Below are 23,817 nucleotides of genomic sequence, written 5' to 3' on the forward strand. Positions count from 1 at the left end.
CTGCTCCAACAGCCTCCACTCTTCTGGGAAGGCTTTCCACTAGATGTTAGAACATTGCTGGGGAGACTTGTTTCCATTCAGCCACAAGAACATTAGTGATGTTGGGCGATTAGTCCTGGCTCGCAGTCAGCATTCCAAAGGTGTTCGATGGGGTTGAGGTCAGGGCTCTGTGCAGGCCAGTCAAGTTCTACCACACTGATCTTGAAAAAACATTTCTGTATCGACCTCGCTTTGTGCACAGGAGCATTGCCATGCTAAAACAGGAACGGGCCCTCAAACTGTTGCCACAAAGTTTGAAGCACAGAATCGTCTAGAATGTCATTGTATGCTGTAGCGTTAAAATTTCCCTTCACTGGAACTAAGGGGCCTAGCCCGAACCATGAAAAACAGCCCCAGACCATTATTCCTCCTCCACCAAACTTTACAGTTGGCACTATGCATTGGGGAAAGTAGCGTTCTCCTGGCATCCGCCTAACCCAGATTCGCCTGTCGGACTGCCAGATGGTAAAGCATGATTCATCACTCCAGAGAACGCGTTTCCAGAGTCCAATGACAGCAAGCTTTACACCACTCCAGCCGACCCTTGGCAAAGTGCATGGTGATCTTAGGCTTGTCTGCGACTGCTCTGCCATGGAAATCCATTTCATGAGTCTCCAGACAAACAGTTATTGTGCTGACGTTGCTTCCAGAGGCAGTTTGGAACTCGGAGTTGCAACCCAGGACAGACCATTTTTTACGCACTTCAGCACTCTGCGGTTCCGTTCTGTGAGCTTGTGTGGCCTACCACCTCGCGGTTGAGCCGTTGTTGCTCCTAGACGTTTCCACTTCACAATAACAGCACTTACAGTTGACCGGGGCAGCTCTGGTAGGGCAGAAATTTGACGAACTGACTTGTTGGAAAGGTGGCATCCTGTGACGGTGCCACGTTGAAAGTCACTGAGCTCGTCAGTAAGGCCATTCTACTGCCAATGTTTGTCTATGGAGATTGCATGGCTGTGTGCTCGATTCTATACACCTTTCAGCAACGGGTGTGGCTGAAATAGCTGAAGCCACACATTTTAAGGGGTGTCCACATTCTTTTTTATATATAATGTATCATGCCAGCTTACTTGTATAGAGCCTACAAATCACCACAAAGACATGATTTTGCATGTCTTGCAAAAGCATGCAATTTTCAGCTCTTAACATTATAATTGTTTGACATGCAAATTGGTAACCTTGCTCTAACTAGGGCTCAGTAGTGTTTGGCAGTACCCATTAGCCATAGCTTTTGTGGAGCGATGGGTAACGATGCTTCGAGGGTGACTGATGTGTGCAGAGCATCCCTGGTTCGCGCCCAGGTCAGGGTGAGGGGACGGATGTAAAGTCTATACTGTTACATACATATGGCGTTATTTTTGCCATATGGTAAGTTTTGTGCTTGTCTGAAAATAACCCTATAGTTGTAGTTGCAACTTAATTTAATATTTGGAAGTACATAGTCTAAAAGTGAAGGCAAGACATTAGATCAACATCCATGAAATCTCATCAGCAGAATATAATAGGCCTTACTTGTTTATTTATTTGAAATGACAATCTCAATACCCCAGAATATGCTCTACTCTCAGACAAATTAATTGAGGTTGATAAAAACAACTTTATCTACAAATATGTCCTCAATAAAAGGTCTCTGTCCTGGGCTCGTTTTCCCAAATGCATTTTAAGGATAAATTAGTCTTTAGAACCATAACGATGAACTAAGCCTTCAGATGCTTTTGGGAAACCGGACCTAGTACTATATGACCCACGATATGGTATGAGCTCCTCACCAAAACCAGGTGGTATGGCCACCAGGTGGCTCGTGCTGGAATTGCAAATGTTCTGTCATTGGTCGCGGGAGGGCGCTAACAAAGCTGTGAGATAGCTTGAGAAAGGAAAAGGCCAAACGCTGGGAAGCAATTCAAGTGGCTATTTTCCAAATACACCTAAACATTAGTGAATCAAATGTCGATGTTCTTATCAAGTGATGGCAGAAGAACCGTGTTCACAAATCGAAGCTGGTGAGTGTTAAGTGTCTAGCTATTTCTCTCTTTAAAATATTAACGCAAACACAGTTTAGGTCTTGAGTCAGTTAGCCTAGCTATCTAGTAGTTAGCATATCTGGCTAGCTTAGCAAGCTATTGAATGGCTTAATAATGCGCCTCTCTATTTTCAGAATTGTATTACCTCATTGCCAGATTTCTCCAGTCGGGGCCGTGTAAAAAATCGGCACAGGTAGGAATGACACGTTATATCAATAACTTTAACTACAATTGCTATCTTTCTAAATATCTCAATGTGTGCTAAAGACTAGCAACTCTCTCCATAGATCCTGGTTGAGGAACTGGAAGAGTATGAGGTAAGCTGCGCTCGCTCTCGTCTATATTAGCTTGTTCTCAGGTCTCGTTTCCGCGATATTGGGGCGCTTTCTACTTTTATTGGAATGGTGTGCTTTGTTATTGATAGAGGCATGAACAATACGGCAACTATATTATTGTATTTATTGAGTGTTGATGCATTTATCTAACCGCGTGTCTTCCGTTTAGTTGATCCCGAAACGATGGAGTTGGGACGGCAAACAATACAAACGAAACTTCCAAGACTGGGTGAGTGTTATTATAATAAGTTCATAACCGGCTATCCAATCAATCGTGTAACTTTTGATTGCGAGAATACATTTGTATATCAATATTTTGTCGGCTTTCAAATGTTTTTGTTCAGTTGATGGATGCTAATTATTTTTAAATCATCTTGTGCGTTTGAGTAAAAGCCGGCATTTGATTACTTCAAATTAATATTTGGTCAGGAATTATAGCCGTGTTGTGTGTGGGCAAAGAGGAGGGGTAAACAGAATGAGGATGTACAAAGGCTTAAGAAACGTCCATCTTAACAGACAGCCAATGAAATAGCAGTTAAGGCGTCCGCATGCTTCCCACCCGAAACAGTTCTTGCATATATTATGACGACATTTTGTGACGTTTTAGTATCGGCAAGGGTTTTTTCGGCTGTTCGTGCACAGGACATATTTTTTTCTTGAGGCAAAACGAATGGTGCTTCGAGGACAAAGTAGGTAACATTATGACGTCAGGGATTTTTTTTTAGGTCGGAGCTCTAGAAAGATGCCATATTTCCTGACTTGGAATTCCGAGTTTGTTGTCCGTACAAAACGATTTCCCCAGTCGGAGCTCATTTTTTTCCGAGTACCCAGTTGTTTTGAATGCTCGGAAGTCGGAGTGTTCCGAGCTCCCAATTGTTTTTAAACGCAGCAGAAGTTCGGTCAGAGAAATCTAGGCCCCTTTGTCAGAGATTGGTCAACATTGGGGATTATTCAATGAAGTGTTTGCCATTGAGTGAGAGAACTCGTTTTCATGTACGTTTTTTCACTTGAGAAGTACTGCACCAAACATTTTAGCTAGATGTAAAATTGCGCAACTAAGAGCTCTGCAAAAACGTCAAGATGAAAGACTGATTTCTTGAGTTATTTTTGATTAATTAAGCCTATAATGGGTAAGGCGTCTCATGATGGACAAATGGCACTATTGCAGTTTTTTCAAATTTTTCAAGCGAAGGTCTTTTTAATATTTTAAGGGAGTATACACAGCACAAACCTTCACTTAGCACAGCCGAGTTCTGCTAGGCGCAAACCGAACCTAGTATGCAGAGCCTTTACTATTTGAGACAGCTGGGAGAAGGAAGGTGATTCAGATGGCTAACTGCAGTGTGTGTGTTTCCCAAATCAAATTGTATTTATCACATGCGCCGAATACAACCGTGTTAGACCTTACAGTGAAATGCTTACTTACAAGCTCTTAACCAACAATGCAGTTTTACTAAACAAAAATGAAGAGATGATGATAATAATAACACATAATTAAAGAGCACTAGTAAAATAACAATAGTGGGGCTATATACAGGGGGTACCAGTGTTGAGGTAATATGTACATGTAGGTAAAGTTATTTAAGTGGCTGCATAGATAATAATAGAGAGTGGGGGGGGGGGGGGGGGGGGCAATGCAAATAGTCTGGGTAGCCATTTGATTATATGTTCAGGAGTCTTATGGCTTGGGGGTAGAAGCTGTTTAGAAGCCTCTTGGACCTAGACTTGGCGCTCTGATACCGCTTGCTGTGTGGTAGCAGAGAGAACAGTCTATGACTAGGATGGCTGGAGTCTTTGATGCCTGGTACAGGGGTCCTGGATGGCAGGAAGCTTGGCCCCGGTGATGTACTGGGCCATACGCACTACCCTCTGTAGTGCCTTGCAGTCGGAGGCTGACCAATTTCCATACCAAGCAGTGATGCAACCCGTCAGGATGCTTTTAATGGTGCAGCTGTAGAACCTTTTGAGGATCTGAAGACCCATGCCAAATCTTTTCAGTCTCCTGAGGGGGAATAGGTTTTGTCGTGCCCTCTTCACGACTGTTTTGGTGTGCTTAGTGTTAGTTTGTTGGTGGTGTGGAAGCCAAGGAGCTTGAAGCTCTCAACCTGCTCCACTACAGTCCCATCGACTAGAATGGGGGCGTGCTCAGTCCTCCTTTTTCTGTAGTCCACAATCATCTCCTTTGTCTTGATCACATTGAGGGAGAGGTTGTTGTCCTTGCACCACACGGTCAGGTCTCATCGTTGTCGGTGATCAGGCCTACCACTGTTGTGTCATCAGCAAACTTAATGATGGTGTTGGAGTCATGCCTGGCTGTGCAGTCATGAGTGAACATGGAGTACAGGAGGGGACTGAGCAAACCACTAATTCCTATGATTAATAGTGTTAAACAGTGTTAAATCACACTGAAAACAATATTTTTTTGTGAAAATATTTCATTTTGTCATTATAACAACATTGGTAGCAACATTTGAAAATTGTGTGGAAATCAGTTAAAATCATATTGTCATATGCTTTGTAAACAACAAGTGTTGACTAACTGCTTACTTATGGGCCCTTCGCAACAACACAGAGAAATAATAACACAAGGAATAAATACACAATGAGTAACGATAACTTGGCTATGTATACGGGGTACCAGTACAGAGTCAATGTGCAGGGGTACGAGGTAATTGAGGTAGATGCACTACTGTTCAGAAGTTTGGGGTCACTTAGAAATTTCCTTTTTTTTTTTAAGAAAACACTTTTTTTTAAATCATTAAAATAACATAAAATTGATCAGAAATACATTGTAGACATTGTTAATGTTGTAAATGACTATTGTAGCTGGAAACAGATATTTCTTTTTTAAATGTATTTTTATTGAATATCTACATAGGTATACTGAGGCCCACTATCAGCAACCATCACTCCTGTGTTCCAATGGTATGTTGTGTTAGCTCAAAATGGCCAGAAACAAATAACTTTCTTCTGAAACTCGTCAGTCTATTCTTGTTCTGAGAAATGAAGGCTATTCCATGCAAGAAATTGCCAAGAAACTGAAGATCTCGAACAACGCTGTGCACTACTCCCTTCACAGAACAGTGCAAACTGGCCCTAACCAGAATAGAAAGAGGAGTGCGAGGCCCCGGTGCACAACTGAGCAAGAGGACAAGTACATTAGTGTCTAGTTTGAGAAACGGACACCTCACAAGTCCTCAACTGGCAGCTTCAGTAAATAGTACCCGCAAAACACAAGTCTCAACAGTGAAGAGGTGACTCTGGGATGCTGGCCTTCTAGGCAGAGTTACTCTATCCAGTTTCTGTGTTCTTTTGCCCATCTTAATCTTTTCTTTTTATTGGCCAGTCTGAGATGTTTTTTTATTTGCAACTGCCTAGAAGGCCAGCATCCTGGAGTCGCCTCTTCACTGTTGACATTGAGATGGGTGTTTTGCAGGGTACTATTTAATGAAGCTGCCAGTTGAGGACTTGTGAGGCATCTGTTTCTCAAACTAGACACTAATGTACTTGTCCTCTTGCTCAGTTGTGCAAATTCTAAAATTCTAAGCTTGGATTAGCTAACACAACGTGCCATTGGAACAGAGGAGTGATGGTTGCTGATAATGGGCTTCTGTACGCCTATGTAGATATTCCATTTAAAAAATCTGCCATTTCCAGCTACAATAGTCATTTACAACATTAATAATGTATTCACTGTGTTTCTGATCTATTTTAATGGACAAATTGTGCTTTTCTTTAAAAAACAAGGACATTTCTAAGTGACCCAAAACTTTTGAACGGATGTGTATGTACGTATAGGTAGGAATAAAGTGACTAGGCAACAGGATAGATAAATAGTTGCAGCAGCGTATGTGATGAGTCAAACTAGTTTGTGCAAAAAAGGGTAATTGCAGATAACCAATAGCTACCCGGACTAACTATTGAACTTGGGAGTATGAGCTGTTCAGGGTCTTGTTGGTATCGGACTTGGTGCATCTGTACGCTTGCTGTGCGGTCGCAGATGGAACAGTCTATGACTAGGGTGGCTGACATCTTTGACCATTTTTAGGGCCTTCTGACTGCCTGGTATAGAGCCACACAGTGGAGGTGTCGTAATACCTATAAAACATAGTGGTCAAACAGGGAAATCGTTCCAATAGTTTTTCCCCAAAGGGAATTTTAGGAATGTTTTGTGTAGGCTTACTCTGGCGTGACATTTTGATAACCATGTAAATCTCTCAGACAAGGTGACTTTTATCAATATATCAATTTGATAAAATGCTAATTAGCATCAAATTAGACATCATGCAAGACTACAAATTCCTGCAAGCTCCTGCACGTGTCAATTTAAAACTTGCACAAGACAATGCACAGAATTCTCAGTTTTAAATCATGTTTGCCAATTTATTATTAGTACAGTTAGCTAACATTTGATAGTTAATCTAGAGATTCTTACCATTGCCTCGATTCTTCAGTCTAGTCCAGATCATCATGGCATTTGTAGTTCTTTGATAGCCACATTAGCAGCTAATTTTGGGGGGGTAAATACAAGCAAATATATTGATAAATGTCACCTTCTCTTAGAGAGATTTATACGGTTATCAAAATGTCATGCCAGAGTAAGCCTACGCGAAACACAGGCCTTATTTTAAGTGTTTCTAAAGTCGCCTATGGGAAAAATGAATGGTGGAAAAACGATTGGAACCATTTTCTTGTTTCTTTGGTGGGGTTTTAACGGCAGTTAGCATCCAATATGAATGGTGCATTACCGCCACCAACTGGACGGGGTATTGAATAAGAAACAACAACAAAAAACACTGCGGGAAAGTGGGAAAAGGGCATCATACCAAAACACACGGCAACTTAGAAAACCCATCCCACTTCTTTATTCACAGTCCACTCTTCCAGAATACATCCCTACAAAGGCTCAGGGGTCTGTGATGGTGGTACATTCACCAACAGGATTTCTTGCACGGCCTTGGCTGTGAAATCACGAAGACCCAAAAAACGTTCAGCGGCATTCACTATGATTCCAATTTTCTTAGACGACTTCTCTGCTTGTGCTGTACAGTTTATGACCATTGCAATAAATAATACAAAGTCCAACTTTTTAACATGTAGCATTTCACTATCCCTCAGTTGATGAGAAACCTTCACTGGTCGGGGTGGCTCTACTATCATTTATTCTTCCCTGTCACTCCAATCTTCTTACCGTCTCCAGATAGGAGACACGCTGGACACCTCTTACCCATGCCATCTCATTCTCCTCCACCCTAACAGGGCACTACTTACCCATGCCATCTCATTCTCCTCCACCCTAACAGGACACCTCTTACCCATGCCATCTCATTCTCCTCCACCCTAACAGGACACCTCTTACCCATGCCATCTCATTCTCCTCCACCCTAACAGGACACCTCTTACCCATGCCATCTCATTCTCCTCCACCCTAACAGGACACCTCCTACCCATGCCATCTCATTCTCCTCCACCCTAACAGGGCACTACTTACCCATGCCATCTCATTCTCCTCCACCCTAACAGGGCACTACTTACCCATGCCATCTCATTCTCCTCCACCCTAACAGGACACCTCTTACCCATGCCATCTCATTCTCCTCCACCCTAACAGGGCACTACTTACCCCTGCCATCTCATTCTCCTCCACCCTAACAGGGCACTCTAGGAATTCAGGCGCATGTTCACCTCCACAGTTGCAGCATTTCCTTTCATCTGGCATACGATACTCTTCCCTTCTGCACACACTTCAACAACTCTTTTATATTTAGGACACTGAAGGGGCTTGTGCACAAAAGCTCTTACAGAGTATCTCATGAATCCTAACTTTATATGAGAAGGGAGAGACTCTTCATAAAAGAACAGTAGCATGGATGAAGTGAATTTCTTTCCTCCATCCACCATGCAGGTCAGTCGACATGCACCAACCACTCCATCGTTGTCTTCAGTTATATCCTCTGCTTTTATTTCTTGTGCCACCCCAGAAATAGGTGCCCTGCTATGAAAATCCATACAGGAAACATTCCACTCCGATATCATTCTGAGTCTTAAAACACGCTTCTTGTGCTCCGCAGACAGACACGAAAAATCTAAATAAGAACACTTCTTGAGACCCTCACCGACTCCACACTTTCCTCCAACACATTCCAGATTTTCCTGTAGACGTTAAATGGATTTCCTAAGTAGCACTGATCCAAAACCATCACTAAAAAACATCTAGTGGTTTCCTATTTTCCAACACAGCTTTACTTCTCTTGTTTCCCCTTTTCTTTGCCACTGTAACTCACTCATTCTCACTTTCCACCATCTTCTCCTCAGAGCTTACACTCCAATTTCACCCCTGCCCAGTGTCCGTTTTGGGCAGAACATAAAATCTAACTAAAGATGTATTTTGACGTTAAGTTTGTAAATGTAAGGCATTTCATATATTAAAGTGTCTAGGGATACGGATACATTTTCCCTAATGTTGCTTTGATGACATTTCCTACTGATTCCACTCAGACAGGTCTATATGATGACTGTTTTCTCTGATGTGTCCACAGGTGATCTTGAACCAGCACATCCCAGCAGACTACCTGCTGAGAATATGCCAACAGATCGGTCCTCTCATAGACAAGGAGGCCCCACCTAGCGTCCCTGGAGTCCAGACCCTCCTGGGCTTGGGAAGGCAGTCTTTGCTTCGCACAGCTAAAAGTGAGCGCCCCCCCAATTCACTGTTTCTTTCTCTTGCCATCAAAGACCAAACAAAATAATGTCATTGATTACACAGATGCGGAATACATGCCCCAGACTCCCAGGTCATACAGTCTGTAATGCTTTAGAACCATGTGTTCTGTTAGGTTGTACCCACACAGAATGGAGTGGAACTGCTGTTGCTGCGCTGCACCGGGGTCGCCCCCCAGAACCACCAGTCAGCTTTGGGAAGCCCCCCAGCATCGGTAAGCTCTGCTGTAAAAAGAAAGAAAAACATATTCCTGAAACCTGTAAATTATTGGAAACACTACAGAGCAATACATATTTCATTGTAAATTCCTTTACCTCTACCCAACTGACCTCTACCCTCTCGCTGTCTAGTGTCCATCATGGGTGCTCGCCAGGCTACTGGCACTGCCCGCTTCGGCCATGCCCTGCCATCCTACACCTACCAGCATATGAAGATGCACAGGCGCATCCTGGGCCACCTGTCCTCTGTGTACTGTGTGGCCTTCGACCGCAGTGGCAGACGGATATTTACGGTAAGAGTCTGACAAAAGACGAGAAGATATACCAAAGACAGTTGTTGTCCGTTCCCTCTGAAGTGTGTCAGTCTCTATGCCGCCGGTGTCTCATCATGACCTCTCTTCTTCCAGGGTTCTGATGACTGTCTGGTGAAGATTTGGTCCACGGATGACGGCCGGCTGCTGTCCACCCTGCGTGGCCATGCGGCCGAGATCTCCGACATGGCAGTGAACTACGAGAACACGCTCATAGCCTCGGCCAGCTGTGACAAGGTCATCCGAGTGTGGTGCCTGCGCACCTGCGCCCCCATCACTGTGCTGCAGGGCCATGCAGCCTCCATCACCTCCATTCAGGTCAGGACAAGTAATAGGAACCTAGCTCGTTATACCCTTCATTATTCATTCGTGTTAGGTTCACCTAACACATTTTTTGCACTATTGGTTAGAGCCTGTAAGTAAGCATTTCACTAAGGTCTACACCTGTTGTATTTGGCGCACGTGAAAAATAAATGTTGATTTGATTCATTTACCTTCTGTGATGTAAAATATCTTGCATGGGGCCTGTTTTTTTTTTTTTTTTTTTTTTTTGCAATTTTGTGAACCTTTCGATTTGAGAAATATCAGTGTGTTTGACACCCCCTGTCCTCCTCAGTTTTGTCCGGCGGTAAAAGGACCGATGCGCTTCCTAGCCTCCACTGGCGCAGACGGCATGGTGTGTTTATGGCAATGGCACTCGCTCAGCATGAAGTTTGTGTAAGTGTTGGACAGCGGAGGTTGTCTGAGGCATCCAGGGAGGAATGACAAGGTGATGGTGTCTTTATTTTCAACAGATCCTTTTTGTGGCCTAAGTGACCCTAACCTGTGTTTTCTGTTTCCTCCTCAGTGACCGGCCAGTCAAGTTCATTGAGCGGTCAAGGCCTGGGGTCCAGATTTCCACCTCCTCCTTCAGCTGTGGTAGGTGGCCCCTAATAAACAACATGCTTTACATTACACTACAATTCCTCATCACATTTTCACTGATTTTATGGAATTATTTGCAAATTACTATTTGAACAACATGAGTCAAGGTAAAGTTTTCACGAAGCCACAGAACTAGATCAGTTTGTTTAATGTACTTACCTGTTGCTCTTTGAATCAGGTGGGATGTTCCTGGCCACGGGCGGTACTGATCATGTGATCAGGGTGTATTACCTCGGCTCTGAAACACCCATGAAGCTGTCTGAGTTAGATGCTCACATGGTAAGACAGCAGGGAAGAAGAGAAAAGAGAGCGGAGACAGAAGAATAAATAGCGCTAGAGCACTTGTACTGTTCAGTTTGTTTCTCACTACTCCTTTTGTTAACTCCTACCTCTCTTCTTCCAGGACAAAGTTGTGGTGGTCCAGTTTTGTAACAACAGTAACAGGTTAGTGTGCACACTTGTCTCTTTACTTTGATAAAACAATTTTGATTTGTTGCTGTGTGGGCTCTAACTGCTGTGTCTGTCCCCAGCCTGAGGTTTGTGAGTGGCAGCCGGGACGGCACGGCTAGGATCTGGCATTACCAACAGCAGGAGTGGAAGAGCATTACTCTGGACATAGCCACCAGACTACCAGGGTAAGACAATGCTGTCTATAATTGTCTGTGCTGCTGCAAATGGGTGTATGGGTTTGTTTGTCTCGTTAGTAAGTGTACTTAACGTATGACTGTGTCATAGGAGTGCTGTTGTGAATGGCGAGGACAAGACCAAGCTGGTGCCGACGATGGTGGCCTGGGACCGCGGTGACTGCACGGTCGTCACAGCGGTCTCTAATTACCTGCTCAAAGTGTGGAGCTCTACCACGGGCCAGCTGCTGCATGTGCTGTCTGTGAGTAGATGTCTCTAACTCCCGTTGGTCTCCTCTGCAAACGGCTGGAGACCTCTGGCTCTGTAGAAAGGCATAAAACCGTCTGGTCTCTTCAGTGAGTGTGACCTGTTGGGACTGAATGTGTTGTGTTCCTCCTTCAGGGTCATGATGATGAGGTGTTTGTCTTGGAGGCCCACCCATTTGACCGCCGCATCATGCTGTCTGCTGGTCACGATGGCAACATCTACATGTGGGACCTCGCCAAGGGAGCGAAGATCCGCAACTTCTTCAACATGGTGAGAGCCTGACTGCTGTTCCAGTTAGCAAAGGATCTTCATATGTACTACACGGTGACCGTGTTGGTGGCGTACCAGTGTTTTCACCCTGGCTGACATTCACACAAGCCTTCCTCTGTCTTAGATTGAGGGCCAAGGCCACGGTGCAGCGTTTGACTGTAAATTCTCAGCTGATGGACAGCATTTTGCCTGCACTGACTCCCATGGCCACCTGCTCATCTTTGGCTTTGGCTGCAGCAGACCCTATGAGAAGGTGAGTGTCTGGCCTTTACACATGGCTTATTTGAACATAGATATGTTAATTCCATGTCATCTAATTGCTTGTAAAGAGAATAACAAATCCCCATCTCCTCCAGATTCCTGACCAGATGTTCTTCCACACTGACTTCCGGCCCCTGATCCGGGACGCCAATAACTTTGTCCTGGACGAGCAAACCCAACAGGCGCCCCACCTCATGCCCCCTCCCTTCTTGGTGGACGTGGACGGTAACCCCCACCCCACCCACTACCAGCGCCTGGTGCCCGGCAGGGAGAGCTGCAAGGAGGAACATCTGGTGCCCCAGCTGGGCTACATGGCCAATGGTAAACCTCCTTATCAACGCTTTCAACAATGTTTCTTTACCTGGCTCTGGGATCAAAATGTGGGTAATGTTGGGAATTGTAACTTCTCTGTTGCTTAGGTGATGGTGAGGTGGTGGAGCAGGTGATTGGCCAGCTAACAGCAGATGAGGGTCAGGGAGAAAGCCCATTGGATGTCCTGATTAGACAGTTGCAAAACCAGCCGGATGAGAGGCGGGACCAAGAGAGAGAGCCTGAAGGAGAGGGGGGTACGTTTCACAGTTTCATATAACCATACTTGCATACTGGAATGACCCTCATACAGTGTGTGCATATTGGATTTCAGATGTTGTAGTCATTAATTAAATATTCACTACACTCGCATTAACATCTGCTAACCATGTGTATGTGACAAATAAATGTGATTTGATTTTGATTTGATATGTGTAACTCTGTTTTTCCTCATTTGAAGCTGGTGAGAGACCAGAGGTAGTGGGATCGCCCCCTAACGTGGGCCTGAGGAGGAGTGGTCAGGTGGAGGGGGTGCGTCAGATGCACCACAACGCCCCTCGCAGTCAGATGGCTACGGAGAGGGACCTGCTGGCCTGGAGCAGGAGGGTTGTGGTCAACGAAGTCCATGAAGGAGTCCTCCGGTGAGACTGACTGACCAGACAGAGCCTACCTTAGATGGCCTTGAACCTTGTGTTCTAACCAGTCTTGCCCATCTTCTTCATTTTGAGCCTTGGACCATTTGTAAGATTGGTGCTGAGGTAGATATCCCCCAGTGGCTGACTAAAGCTGTTTGCGTTGTGTAGGGTGATGGAGGAGACCAGACGGGCCAAAGGTGAGGTGGAGTGTTCCATCTACAACACAGAGAGGAGGAGGAAGCCTGTACCCAGTTCTCCTAAGGTGACTACACTACTGTCCCACAGCTCTCTATTTCTTTCAGGACAAATGTGTGCCCCTTTGTTGAATTCTACCAATTGCTTTTCTATCATTCAACAACGACTTCTCCCCCTGTAGACTGAGCAGCAGGCTCCCTGCAAGCGCTCCCTGCGGCGGACCCAGAGGAAGAAGAAGCAGACCAGACCTCCACCAGCGTACCAGACCCGCTCAGCAGGAGAACGTCGCCGTGTGAACAGGGGGAGGATCTCTGACAGCCAGATGGACTCGGACAGCGAAGGAGAGGTGGGGGGGTTGTAGTCTGTTGTTCTTGAAGTAGCAGAGGACTCACGTTGTCATGTCAGTGGAGGTCTAATTATGTTTCTGTGTGGAGCAGGCAGAGGAGCAGGCAGAAGCCAGCGATGCTTCCTCTGATGGGAAAACACAGTGGCAGAGTGACAGCAGTTCCAGGTAAATGTCTGCCATCTCCTGAAAAGTCAGTATACTGCAGGAACATAGGTATCCATTCATTACTCTACCTTATGTCTGTGATTACAAAATACACATTTTGATACCACTTTTCTCCCCCTCAGTGTCTCCTCTAGTGACTACTCTGATTGGACAGCTGATGCGGGGATCAACCTCCAGCCCCCCAAGCGGACCAGCAGAAGGCAGGTCCGACCACCCGGTGGCTCCAGCAGTTCAGAGGAGGCCGAGGGCCAGGGAGAGGAGGCCGGAAGGAGGCAGGCGGAGGAGAAGAAGAAGAAGAAGAAGCCCAAGCAGACCAAACAGAAGGTGTGCTCACAGAACGTACAGTAGAAACATGGGAATGTCAGGAAATGGCACAGCCGACTTGCTGCTTGGAAATGGCATATTATTATTGATCTTGTCTATGTTCTCAGTTACTGCCTGTACGGAGTGTAGAGCCTTTGACTTTGTTTGACTTTGATGTGCTGAGGTCTCGTGACCTGAGGACAAGTTCCCTTAAGAGTGTGTGTGTGTGTGTGTGTGTGTGTGTGTGTGTGTGTGTGTTATTTCAGACCGTTTAACCCCCTGTCTCTGTGCTCAGAAACCAAGCTCGTCTCTGTCTCTGGCTGGGTGTGATGCGGAGGAATGGCTGCCCCCCTCCTGGATCATGGAGACCATCCCCCGCCGCTCTCCTTTTGTGCCACAGATGGGTGACGAGGTAAGGAACCCTACTGCCTTACGGGCCTTAGGTCCAACAGAGTACACCAGAAACCTTGGGACTATAAGGTTCTATCAGCAAAAAAGATGATTCTGTTATAATTGGCTTGAAAGTTCTAAACCCTCAGTGCTTTGAATACTGTCATAAATGTTTATATTGTATTTTTTTGAACTTAACAACATGAGTAGGTAGAGAACATTGAACAGAACAAGGCTGTGTCAGTAACAGATTTTTGACCAAAAATGCTGATAGTCACAAGCTCTCGAATTGAGCTAAATCTGTACCTAATTGAATACGATAGTGCAAGGTTTGCATCATAATTAATAGACACGTGGCCTGTGTGGTGACCCTCTCCACCTGTTCCTCTTCAGCTGATGTACTTCAGGCAGGGCCACCAGGCCTACGTCAGGGCAGTGCACAGGGCCAAGGCCTACAGTATCAATCCTCAGAAACAGCCCTGGTACAAGCTCAACCTCAGGGTAAGACTAACTCTCAACACTTACTCCCACTGCTTCCTTTATGTCTACCACATACAGTTGAAGTTAGAAGTTTACATACACTTAGGTTGGAGTCATTAAAACTTGTTTTTCAACCACTCCACAAATTTCTTGTTAACAAGCTATAGTTTTTGCAAGTCGGTGAGGACATATATTTTGCATGACACAAGTCATTTTTCCAGCAATTGTTTGCAGACAGATTATTTCACTTATAATTCACTGTATTACTATTCCAGTGGGTCAGATGTTTACATACACTAAGTTGATTGTGCCTTTTTAAACGGCTTGGAAAATTCCAGAAAATTATGTCATGGCTTTAGAAGCTTCTGAAAGGCTAATTTTACATAATTTGAGTCAATTGGGGGTGTACCTGTGGATGTATTTAAAGGCCTACCTTCAAACTAAGTGGGAAAATGGGGAAATCAGCCAAGACCTCCAAAAATCTGGTTCATCCTTGAGAGCAATTTCCAAATGCCTGAAGGTACCATGTTCATCAGTGCAAACAATAGTACGCAAGTATAAACAGGCAGCCGTCATACCGCTCAGAAAGGAGACGCTTTCTGTCTCCTAGAAAATAACGTACTTTGGTGCGAAAAGTGCAAATCAATTCCAGAACAACAGCAAAGGACCATGTGAAGATGCTGCAGGAAACAGGTACAAAAGTATCTATATCCACAGTAAAATGAGTCCTATATTGACATTACCTGAAAGTCCGCTCAGCAAGGAAGAATCCACTGCTCCAAAACCACCATTTAAAAAAAAGACTACGGCTTGCAACTAACTGCACATGGGGACAAAGATGGTACTTTTTGGAGAAATGTCCTCTGGTCTGATGAAACAAAAATACAACTGTTTGGGCATAATGACCATCGTTATGTTTGGAGGAAAAAGGGGGAGGCTTGCAAGCTGAAGAACACCATCCCAACCGTGAAGCATGGGGTGGCAGTATCATGTTGTGGATCCCAACCGTGAAGCATGGGGTGGCAGTATCATGTTGTGGGGGTGATTTGCTGTAGGAGGGACTGGTGCACTTCACAAAATAGATGGCATCATGAAGGAGGAAAATGATGTGGATATATTGAAGCAACGTCTCAAGACATCAGTCAGGAAGTTAAAGCTTGGGCGCAAATGGGTCTTCCAAATGGACAATGACCCCAAGCATACTTCCAAAGTTGTGGCAAAATGGCTTAAGGACAACAAAGTCAAGATATTGGAATGGCCATCACAAACCCTGACCTCAATCCCATAGAACATTTGTGGGAAGAACTGAAAAAGCGTGCGTGAGCAAGGAGGCCTATAAACCTGACTCAGTTACACCAGCTCTGTCAGGAGGAATGGGCCAAAATTCACCCAACTTATTGTGGGGAGCTTGTGGAAGGCTACCCAAAATGTTTGACTCAAGGTAAACAATTTAAAGGCAATGCTACCAAATACTAATTGAGTGTATGTAAACTTCTGACCCACTGGGAATGTGATGAAATAAATAAAAGCTGAAATAAATAATTCACTCCACTATTATTCTGACATTTCACATTCTTAAAATAAAGTGGTGATCCTAACTGACCTAAGACAATTTTTTAAATGTCAGGAATTGTGAAAAGAGCCTAAGTTTAAATGTATTTGGCTAAGGTGCATGTGAACGTCCAACTTCAACTACATGTTTTTTTATGTATTTACATATCCTTTGTGAGGCCTCTCTCTCTTATTTCAATATATTTTGTTTGTTTTCTCGTCATTCAGGACCAGGAGTCTGTGAAGGTGGTTGGCATTAAGTATGAGGTGGGCCCTCCCACCCTCTGTTGCCTAAAACTGGCCTTCCTGCACCCCATCTCAGGCAAAATGACCAATGAGTCATTCTCCTTAAAGTGAGTCATCCATCTTATTCTCTTGTTTGAAAAGAATATGGTAATATCCAGCAATAAGTGGCAATGACTTTCCTTGTTCTCTCAGGTACCATGACATGCCGGATGTCATTGATTTCCTGGTTCTCCAGCAGTTCTATGACGAAGCTAAAGAGCACAACTGGCAGACTGGTTAGTGTTGCTTCACTCTAACAGGCTTATGTACATGGTGGTTAGAGACTAGCAGAGGATCGGTCCAGTTCCCTTGCTTACATGTTCCACCTCCTCTCTACTTCGTGCCATATAAGCAGTGCGGTGCGCTCTCCCACATACGTTTCTGTTCTGTGGGATGTACCTTTACAGTTCATACTCCCATACATCTGTGCTCTGTACGTATGATGATTCACGGACCAGCTGTTGTCATGTACTGAAACAAGCAATGTTTTATCCCGGCTAGGTGTGCGCTTCCGGAGCATCATCGATGACGCCTGGTGGTTTGGCTCGGTGGAGGACCAACAGCCACTCCAGCCAGAGTACCCAGACAGCCTGTTCCAGTGCTACGCTGTCAAGTGAGTCAATGTGTACCCCGCACTCAACAGGCCTAATAAACCGTCTGACACTAGATTTAAGCTTACAGTCTGCAGTGGTACATCCCAGTGTGACCCTCAAAAGTTCACACTGTAGCTTACACTCAATGCATAATGCATAAAATATAAATGTCTTATGATACTGAATGCTGAGGTGTGGTTTCTCTTGACTAGGTGGGATAATAGCGAGAGGGAGAAGATGAGCCCTTGGGACATGGAGCCCATTTCTGATGAAGGTTAGTATCACTGCTTCTATCAATGGCTCCTCACCCATCTCAGGTCATCTACTGGAATAATTCAGTTTGTTTTCAGTCAGTTTACACATTTAAGTGTCTTCCTTGTTAGCTCATTCAACATAACACATGCCATCTCTATCTATATCAGGTTATTGATAGTGAGACTGAGCTGCCAGCCAATGAGCTGATGTTGTCTCTGACTGGTGTGTTTTAACCAACGAGCTGATTAATGGTTTCTGACTGGTGTGCTGCGTTCCCTCCCCCAGCGGAGTTGCCAGAAGAGGTTGGGGACGGGGTGGTGGTGACAGAGGAGGAGGTGAAGGCTCGCCTCTACAGCCCCCAGGAGGGGGAGTGGGGGGCTCACTCACGGGACGAGGACTGCCAGAGGGTCATCTTTGGCATCAATGATCTGCTTACACTGGGTAGGTCACTGCTACCACACAGGAACAGCTTTCATGCTAGGAATTATGCGTTAAATAGATTGTAACTGGAAGTGAACTTGCATATGGATTGGTATTGCCTGATGAGTGTGATGGGCTGTATATTTTGTATGTAGACCTGGCCAAGGCGTTTGCTTCACCTGTGGACCTGCGGGACTACCCCCTCTACTGCACTGTGGTGGCCTACCCCACTGACCTTAGCACCATCCACAGACGGCTGGAGAACCGCTTCTACAGGTCAGCACTGACCTCTCCACACTCACACTGTAGTCATCCCTCAAAACAATTGTAATTGTCGCTAATATTCCATTTATCCTTGCTGCCCCGTTGTACCTCTGTGTTGGGACTTTGGTATGTGCCAGTTTGGGGAGATCAGTGACTCTCACTCAGCTTATCCCCCCCCCTCCCCCGGGTGTTCCTCTCTCCTAGGAGGATCTCGGCTCTGATGTGGGAGGTGCGCTACATCGAGCACAACGCCCGCACTTTCAACGAGCCCCAGAGCCCCATCGTGGCAGCAGCCAAGGTGGTGACTGACGTGCTCCTCCGCTACATCGGGTAGGGCACCCCTGACATCATACTAAAATGAAGGGTGTAGATTTCCACAATGTGAAATCTACTGAAAGAACTTGGTTTTGACTGCAAATATGACAAGTTGTTGTGTGGTTTTGTCAGGGACCAGAGCTGCACAGACATCTTAGATCTGTGTCACAAGGTGAAGACGGAGCTGAGCAGTGGAGAGGATGAGGTGAGACATGGAGAAGTACATGTACACCCCAAAGGAGTTCATAGTGATGTTTAAATGGTATTGGTGGTCTATTAAACTGTACTAAGAGTACTTGTCTCTCTGTTGTTGTGCAGACTGCTGAGGTGGATGTGGACTCTGACACTCCAGGGACATCCACAGGACAACAGGTAGGGGAGGGCTTAATCTCAAACATGGAATATGCATAGTTTTTGCTATGACTGTGATTCCTCCTCCCTGTTGTCTTTCTGCCTCCTATTTTTATTTATTTACCTAACTGGAAACCTTCCCTTTCTCCCACTTTCAGCGGGCCAATCCCAGTCCTAAAAAGCGGGGGGTTGTGTTAGACGTGCGTGCGTGGCGGGGCCAATGTCGGGAGCTGTTGCGGCGTATGATGGACGGCCCTGACTCTGAGCCCTTCAGACAGCCTGTGGACCTCTTTACCTACCCAGTAAGGCTTGTTATTATAGTCACTGCCACTCCCACAGAGACATGATAACATCCCCTTACAGGAGAAGTGCCTTAGGATCTGAGTGCTTTACAATCTGGCTCATTTAGTCCCGTAACAAGATCAAACCTGCTCCTGGTCTAAAAAGCAATGGCGATTCTTCTTTGAAAATATTTTTTATTTTAGGATTAGGTTTAAACTGTTTCTGGGAAACCAGTCCACTGTGTCATTTTAATCAGAGAATCTGATAGTCTTATTAGTCTGACTGTAGTGGTTCAGAATTATTAAAAACTATCTGTCCTCAATTCTCAGTTAAGTGGTTTCAGACGTACTAAAAACGACCCTCTCTCCCAGGACTATCGAGACATCATAGACACTCCCATGGACCTGGGGACTGTTACAGAGGCGCTGGTCGTCGGAAACTATGAGAACCCCATGGAGTTTGCCAAAGATGTCCGTCTCATTTTCAGCAACTCCAAAGCATATACACCTAACAAGAAGTCACAGGTTAGTCTACTCATTCTGACAATTTTTTGGGTTGCACCTCAACTCATGTTGGTTGAGCACTCCTCACTTCTTTCTAAGATTCAGGGGGCGAGGGAGAGAGTCCTTATGTGTTCTGTGAGAGAATGGGGTTTTGATCTTCATTGTTTTATCTTCAGATCTACACCATGACCCTGAGCCAATCAGCCTTCTTTGAGAGACAAATCATCTCCATCATCTCCGACTACAAGTCTGCAGTCCAGAACCAGCGGAGGAGGAGTCGCCAGAGTGTCAGCTACAGGAAGAGACTGAACAGTGGAGGCAGCTCCCCTCCCACCAGCCGACCCTCCAGGTACTGGCCTGGCTGGATTGCCTCTCTACAACTTTAACCCTTACCACTGTAATAAACACACCTGTTATTTACCACTCCTTGTAGGATCGATTTAGATTCCACCTCAAACACTATCTTGGTGTCTTATCTCTAGTCCTAAAGGGAAGCACAAGTCGGGGAAGAAAGCAACACCCAAAAAATCCCAACCCTCATCTAAGAGCCAGTCTCGCAGGCCATCTCAGGGTAAGTCATATCGTGTATGTTTGTGTCTGTGGCGGTATGTGTGAAATGTTTGAGGCGATGGGAGTTTGGGTGGTAACGTGAGGTGCTGCTATTGCAGCGTCGGAGTCGAGCAGCGTGGTGGTGGAGGAGGACAGCCAACCCTCGCCCTCCTCCAGCTCCGGGACAGGCAGCCACATTGGGGGCCCAGGGGCCGACCGTGTCACCCGCAGTCGGACCACACCCATCAAGAACTCGGGTATTACTACACAGGGTAACCAACACCAAAAGGCAGTGGATAAATAGTCCTTCATAGAGATGTTTTAACAAGCTATCAAGACAAATGTCTTTAGTTAGTTTCCCAACTACTTGAATGCTTGAAGTCAACCTGGTTAAAACGCAGCAGTTAATTGTGTTATTGCTATGTTTTTCAATGGTACCAAAATCACACAATCAGAAAGGGTTATCATGTAAGCCTACTTGGTAGCTGTTGCTGGAGGCTACTTTAGTCAGTGTTGCTGTGATGTGTTTAACAGGGAGACTATGTATGTTTGTCTCTCCAGAGCGTAACAGACCTCTCACCAATGGTGCCAGACAGAGCCACCGGAGAAGAGTGCTGCAGGAGGGGGAGGAGTCTGGAGGATCCAATAGCTCCTCCTCTTCATCGTCTTCCTCATCATTGTCCTCATCAGACAGTGATTCAGACAGTGAGTCGGAGGTTGGGAAGTTCGTGGAGGGAGGAGATCACGACTACAGCAAAGCTCCCTGCTTAAAGACCCGCCACAAATCCAAGGGCAAGTTGGACATTTCTGGGAAGAGGAGGCGGAAAGAAGAACAGGAGGCGGAGGAGGCTCCAGAGAGAGCCAAGAGAGCACGAGTCCAGGCAGAGGAGGAGAAGGATGAAGAAGATGACGACGAACAAGATGAAGACAATGAGGAGGAGGAGGAAGAAGAGGAGCCACAGCCGCAACCGCAGAGAGAGGAGGAGGAGGATGACGAGGAGGAGCCTGAGGAGGAAGAGGAGCCTGAGGAAAAGGAGGAATCGGAGGAGGACGACTCTGAGCAGGGTGAGGGTGGGACAGAGGGCGGTCAGAAAAGCAGTAGCCGCAGTAAGTCTGGTCAGGTGAACACCCGGAACCAGGGCCGCAGGACAGTGTTGTACAACGACGAGTCAGATGAAGAGTCGGGGACCACAGAGGACCCCCTCAACCTAGGCATGTCCCGCTCAGGACGGGTACGTCGCATGACCGAAAAGGCCCGTGTCAGCCACCTCATGGGCTGGAACCACTGACACACACAGCCCCCTCAAACTTCCTCAAACTGGGCTTTCTAACCCCAACCAACCACCATCTACCTTACCCACCAGGCGTGATACTGAGACTGGACTCTGTTCAATTGACTAAATTAATACTTCAGGGATTTCTTTTTTTAATGATTTTTGCATAATTTTGCTTTGTGTAGGAGACTGTTTACGACTACTGGCAGTGGTGCTCCTGATAATCTTGCCAAGGAACCTCCCTCCCTGGTCTTCAGGGTTACTCATCAACATGGACCTGGTCAAACTCGCTTCCACCTAACTTACTGCTCTCCTGGGCCTTAAAGACTCCTTACTCCTCTTCTATCAACTCCTCTCATCTGCTTTTCCTCTGCCATCTTTCTACTTGCCCTTGCATTCTCCCTTCTTCCTGGTCGTACTACTACAAGGTTTCAGAGATGCCAAAAACCGGTGCTCATGTTCTATCTCAAGGAGACTGTACGGTCTGTTTTTCTCTACCACCTGGGTGACAGAAAGTGATGTTCCCTCTACTCTCTCTGTTTGTGTCCTGTCTGAACAGTACATATCTCCCTAAATAACCCTCTTCCACACGACCCCCTCTGTGTTGGGTTGTCTGATTTGATGCTAACCCTGTCACTACATCCTCCCAAATCCTCACCCTTCTCATTGAGAGGTCAACTCTGGTGTGCTCATTCACTGCATAAATGTCCCCTTTCAGGTGTCCAGGCTAGGTCATAGAGGCAAGGTGATTCTGTGGGTTTTAGTTCAAGACTATCTTCGCGTAGGAACTGATTGATTCTAATTAGTTGAGGTGGTGACTTCCGACATCATTATTTATGTCTCGTTATAAAATGCTGCATGCCTACAGTAGACTGTTCCGCCATTGAATCAGAGACAGATGTAGCTCCTTAGTTAACTCCTGGGCCACTGAATGTTTTTCATGCTATATTCCCCCTCGTCCCCATCTGTTCTGTAGAATTTGTATATTTGCACATACAATAGTTTTATAGAGGCTTGGCCATGTCCTCATCCTGTGGCATGTGGTTGTTAGGGTTGATTGATGTCTAGTGTGCTAGTGACATGAAAGAGTGTGGGTAATTGGAAAGGAGAAATGCAAAGCCGTTGTATAAGGATTGGAACCATTGTTCTATTTCTGTTAGTCGGAATATACTTTTATGGATCAAATGAACACATTAGTTTATAACTTCCAGGGCACTGTCCTTCAAAAAAGTCATTGGTTCAAACACCAATGTGAATCATGGTACTTTTTGGGGAGATGTTCGCCCATAACCACCACTCACTTCCACCTCGTGCTGAGAAGGGCATTTTTTACTACAGAAATGTGTATTTTTTTCACTGTATTATACACTTTGCAATTCTTTCTTAGCTAATACTTATGATGGTGAAATGTTTGCATATTTATCTATTGTGTGGCAGCTGAATTTGAGAAGGCTTTTGTTGGGCTGAGCATCCATTGCACCTCTGATTTCCTCTTAATTGGACAACCAGAAAAGCTACAAAGAGCGAAGGACTTTTTTTCATGTGGTTTTAAAGAACAAAGGACTTTATTTGTGTGTACAAATCACAGATACATTTTGCCAGTAATATTCACATCTTCATGTACAAATACATCTGATCAAGTTGTTGTGAGCATTACTGATCAGACGGTTGTGTTTGCTGGCTCGAAGGTCGGAGCGACGGGTCTTAGGAACAGACCGCATGGCTACTACACTCTGGTTTAGTGGCTCTGAACTCTCATGTGTCATGTGGTGGTCCATGCTACTGCTAGTCATGTTGCCACACGAGAGAAGGAGATGGGACTCTGGGAAGTCAATTCATTAAGCAAGGTTTTGGTTAGTCAATCGCCAGCCAGCAGTAACTCTGTCTGCAAACTCTTTGTGGGTGTGGAGTTTGAAAAGACCTCAATTGTGCCAATAGATAGGCCTAAATACCTACTCAATATTTTGGGAAAGTGCTCTCTTCATATAATAGATGGTAACTGGACTGGCCTAGTCATTTCTGAGTTCAATGATGACATTCTAGGTGTAATAAGTGTTTATTTTTTCCCCCTACAAAATGTTTTTTTTTTTTCTAAAAAATAAAGGAGCAACAGATTTTCTCCAAACTCGGCACCCCTGGTATTTCGGTTTAATTCAGTCACATTCTATAAACACAAACATGTTTTACCATGATTTACATGTTCTGTCACTTCTCATGGAAAGACGGAACTGTGAATTCTCATTTCCTCTAGCTAAGTGTTCCAGCCATTTTCTCCTGTACCTCCATATTTGTTTTCCTAAACCCCTTGCTGTCAACGTGCTATCATTTGAGTTATCACGACATGGTTTGCACATCCTGCCA

General features: G+C 45.3%; 1 protein-coding gene across 3 annotated transcripts; it reads left to right on the plus strand.

Moving 5' to 3' along the window:
- The first annotated feature begins 1,879 nt into the window (after positions 1 to 1,879).
- LOC135548433 (bromodomain and WD repeat-containing protein 3-like) lies at positions 1,880 to 23,588 on the plus strand. Of its 3 annotated transcripts, none has more exons than XM_064978036.1 (40): positions 1,880 to 2,039; positions 2,195 to 2,253; positions 2,348 to 2,377; positions 2,565 to 2,624; positions 8,935 to 9,085; positions 9,232 to 9,330; positions 9,467 to 9,627; positions 9,742 to 9,963; positions 10,262 to 10,362; positions 10,493 to 10,563; positions 10,748 to 10,848; positions 10,973 to 11,013; positions 11,100 to 11,204; positions 11,305 to 11,455; positions 11,596 to 11,730; positions 11,855 to 11,983; positions 12,087 to 12,312; positions 12,411 to 12,557; positions 12,761 to 12,941; positions 13,104 to 13,197; positions 13,312 to 13,476; positions 13,568 to 13,641; positions 13,764 to 13,965; positions 14,240 to 14,356; positions 14,728 to 14,835; positions 16,594 to 16,718; positions 16,804 to 16,886; positions 17,152 to 17,263; positions 17,456 to 17,517; positions 17,784 to 17,939; positions 18,074 to 18,194; positions 18,387 to 18,512; positions 18,630 to 18,702; positions 18,816 to 18,869; positions 19,007 to 19,150; positions 19,502 to 19,654; positions 19,810 to 19,982; positions 20,116 to 20,204; positions 20,302 to 20,454; positions 20,744 to 23,588. In XM_064978036.1, the coding sequence occupies exons 1-40, from the start codon at positions 2,006 to 2,008 to the stop codon at positions 21,469 to 21,471; spliced, it is 5,316 nt and encodes a 1,771-aa protein (XP_064834108.1). In that variant the 5' UTR covers positions 1,880 to 2,005; the 3' UTR covers positions 21,472 to 23,588. The 3 variants fall into 3 exon arrangements, with proteins under 3 accessions (XP_064834108.1, XP_064834110.1, XP_064834109.1); XM_064978038.1 differs by having other exon boundaries at positions 20,302 to 20,439; XM_064978037.1 differs by having other exon boundaries at positions 13,580 to 13,641.
- The last annotated feature ends 229 nt before the right edge of the window (positions 23,589 to 23,817 follow it).

This window comes from Oncorhynchus masou, chromosome 11 (genome assembly GCF_036934945.1).
Source record: "Oncorhynchus masou masou isolate Uvic2021 chromosome 11, UVic_Omas_1.1, whole genome shotgun sequence".
Taxonomy (NCBI): domain Eukaryota; kingdom Metazoa; phylum Chordata; class Actinopteri; order Salmoniformes; family Salmonidae; genus Oncorhynchus; species Oncorhynchus masou.

Coding starts and splice junctions, on each gene's coding strand:
- LOC135548433 (XM_064978036.1), top strand. CDS start 2,006: ATGGCAGAAGAACCGTGTTCACAAATCGAAGCTG. Junction 10,363..10,492: donor TCGCTCAGCATGAAGTTTGT/GTAAGTGTTGGA, acceptor TTTCCTCCTCAG/TGACCGGCCAGTCAAGTTCA. Junction 18,870..19,006: donor GGACATCCACAGGACAACAG/GTAGGGGAGGGC, acceptor TCCCACTTTCAG/CGGGCCAATCCCAGTCCTAA.